The sequence below is a fragment of the Penaeus japonicus genome, unplaced genomic scaffold (assembly GCF_977035675.1).
Source record: "Penaeus japonicus unplaced genomic scaffold, GWHDUDI00000001_assembly GWHDUDI00000034, whole genome shotgun sequence".
NCBI lineage: Eukaryota > Metazoa > Arthropoda > Malacostraca > Decapoda > Penaeidae > Penaeus > Penaeus japonicus.
In genome coordinates, this window is record NW_028234436.1 from 19,453,971 (window position 1) to 19,456,470 (window position 2,500).

The following is a 2,500-nucleotide window of genomic DNA, read 5'->3' on the forward strand; positions in this document are numbered from 1 at the left end:
ATCCATCAATTATAAAGAAATGCTGATATAGAATGATTATAGAAAGCATAAGAACTAAGAACAAAAAATCTCATACGTCGGCAAATGCGTTATATGCATTCCTATATATATATATATATATATATATATATACACACACACACACTTATATTCATATATAATTCTTTTTGTATATAGTAATAAGCATTTTTCAAGTATCTAAAAAATACCTTTCATGCAAAAAAAAAAAAAAAAAAAAAAAAAAAGTGTATTGTCCTTATACTTTTAAAAATTACTGTTTTCAGCAAACCATAGTTTAAAGTCAGAAGGATATATCTTATCACTATACCATTAACAAAATGTACCCTTTATCAGTGCAATTTTACGTGATTGTGCAATATGACCAGATCTGTTGCAATTAAGAGTTTCCTCGTATGCTATGAGATTTTGTCCGTTTTATACTATAATATATTTATAAAGGAAATTTCATACTATCAGATTTGTCTCATAAATTAGTCTGATTGGGTTTGTTACAATACGCCGTCGATACTCACCAACCAAGATGTCTATTAGTGATTTTCTCCTGATATCAACAATATATATATATGTTAATTCTCTTCAATTTCCAATGAAATACCCTGCATAAAGTGTTTTTTTCATTCAACAAAGATACACCTCTTCCAATTTCAGAATCCAAAACACCCCCCCATAGAAAAAACACCTAAACCCCATGAACAATATTCACGCGAAGAACAACCCACACCAGAGACAAAAGCGACTTACGGTGGTCGTGTGATCTCTAAAGAACGGTAATGGTGCCTAGAATAGTGTGGAGGCTCGTCATGAAGGGATGCTGCCCGTCGGAACACCCGGCCTTCTCTCCCGCTTCCACTTCGAGGGATGCCCACACCACCACGACGGCGCTCAGGACTCTGTTATTGGGGTTATTGGTATCGGGAAGGGAGAATTATATCGAGCGTGATGAATATAGAATCGATGGTAGTTGATTGCTGAAATTGTTCGTCATTTTCGAAAATATTAACAAACCAAAAGAAAAAGGAAAATTTAATCGTTTTACTTTCTAATTTTGAGTGAAATTCTACTGCGTGCATTTCTTAAATTTGAATTCTGAGAGTGAAAACTTCCGCATACCTGATCCGAGTCCAACTGGGACGGTGAGACTGAATTCTGTTGATTTTGTTGATGCTGCTGCTGTTGTTGAAGGAGAAGCAGGATCTGAGCAATATCTGAAGTCACCCGTGCCTCAAGATGTTGCATTTGTCTGTGGAAAAGGAAATTTGTTTTATAACTGTCTTCTCAAAAAGGTATACTATTTACAGGAGATAAAATGAAAAAAAAAGAAAAAACATCAGTGGAATACGAACGACTTCTTGATTCTTAAATATGTATAAGTTCACATAAAGTATGCTTTAGTAAGTACATAATATGATTAAAGAATATAAATTGGCCAATGTAAAGCTGAGAAAAGAATATAGATAGAGATATATGATGTAGATATACTTTCTGAACATCAAAAGCAAAGAGGATAGGCAAACAGATTCAAAAGACAGTAAGCACACTTTTTTTTTTCTTCAAAATATCAAAGAACAGTTTTCCAAGTTGATATTATTACATCAATATAGTGAAAGCTGTTTTAACAAATCAATTTGTTTTTGCGTTTCGTTTACATTTTAAGAATAATTGTATAGCCTGTTTTACTTTATAACATGAGAAGTGCTGCCCAAGCGTGTGAACTTTTAATAGTTGAGATATGAAATTGAATAAAAAAATAAAAAATGAAATTTAGTTCCAAATCACTTAATTATAACCATAGAAGCATTAATGGAAAAGTACGTCAAAGTGACAGTTTGAGATATTTTTTTGCAGATTAAGTGCAACTGGAGGAATTAGTCCAGTGAAGTTATAAATGAAATACAAAAAAGAAAAAAAAATAGAATTCAAAGGAAGAGCAGCAGAGTATCAATAAGGCAACAAAATACCAGCAAATATGTATCATTTCTATATAAAAAAAAGTTTTTCAATATTCATGTCTTAATGCTGGACTTTCCCTCATCTGCTTTCCTAATGGATTTATCGCATCATCAGCCATTCCTTAGAGCGCCATCCTTTGTGACGTTAGAGTCGTCTAGATATTGTACCATACCTGCTAAACTGGTCCATTCTAAGATAAAGGCGAAGGACATCATCTTTAAAGTCTTGATCATCATCATCATCTTCATCCTCTCCTGTGCAGAACGGGAAGAAAATACAACCATGCACTAAGAACAAAAAAGTAATATGATGCAAGACACACAAGACAGAAAATCATAAAAAAAACATAAAAACATACAAACAAACGACGTTCTTTTGTAAGTAGGCATCCCACGGGGGATATGAAACAAATAAAAAACAACAACAACAACAACTGTGGTGTATATCACCATGCACGCTGTTGAGTGAATCCAGCTGTGATATAGAGAAAAGAAAAAAAAATGTATCATGCACTGTTTGTGAAACCATA

The 2,500-nt window shown here is 33.2% G+C and overlaps 1 protein-coding gene across 1 annotated transcript in view; it reads right to left on the reverse strand.

Annotated features, from left to right (window-relative positions):
* The window catches only part of sei (potassium voltage-gated channel seizure), a gene marked incomplete in the record, with an annotated part of 926,852 nt that overhangs the window by 24,499 nt on the left and 899,853 nt on the right, over nt 1–2,500 (reverse strand). Inside the window, 2 exon segments of the mRNA XM_086530922.1 lie at nt 763–911; nt 1,132–1,261. Of these exon segments, the coding sequence (XP_086387048.1) occupies nt 763–911; nt 1,132–1,261 (279 nt within the window).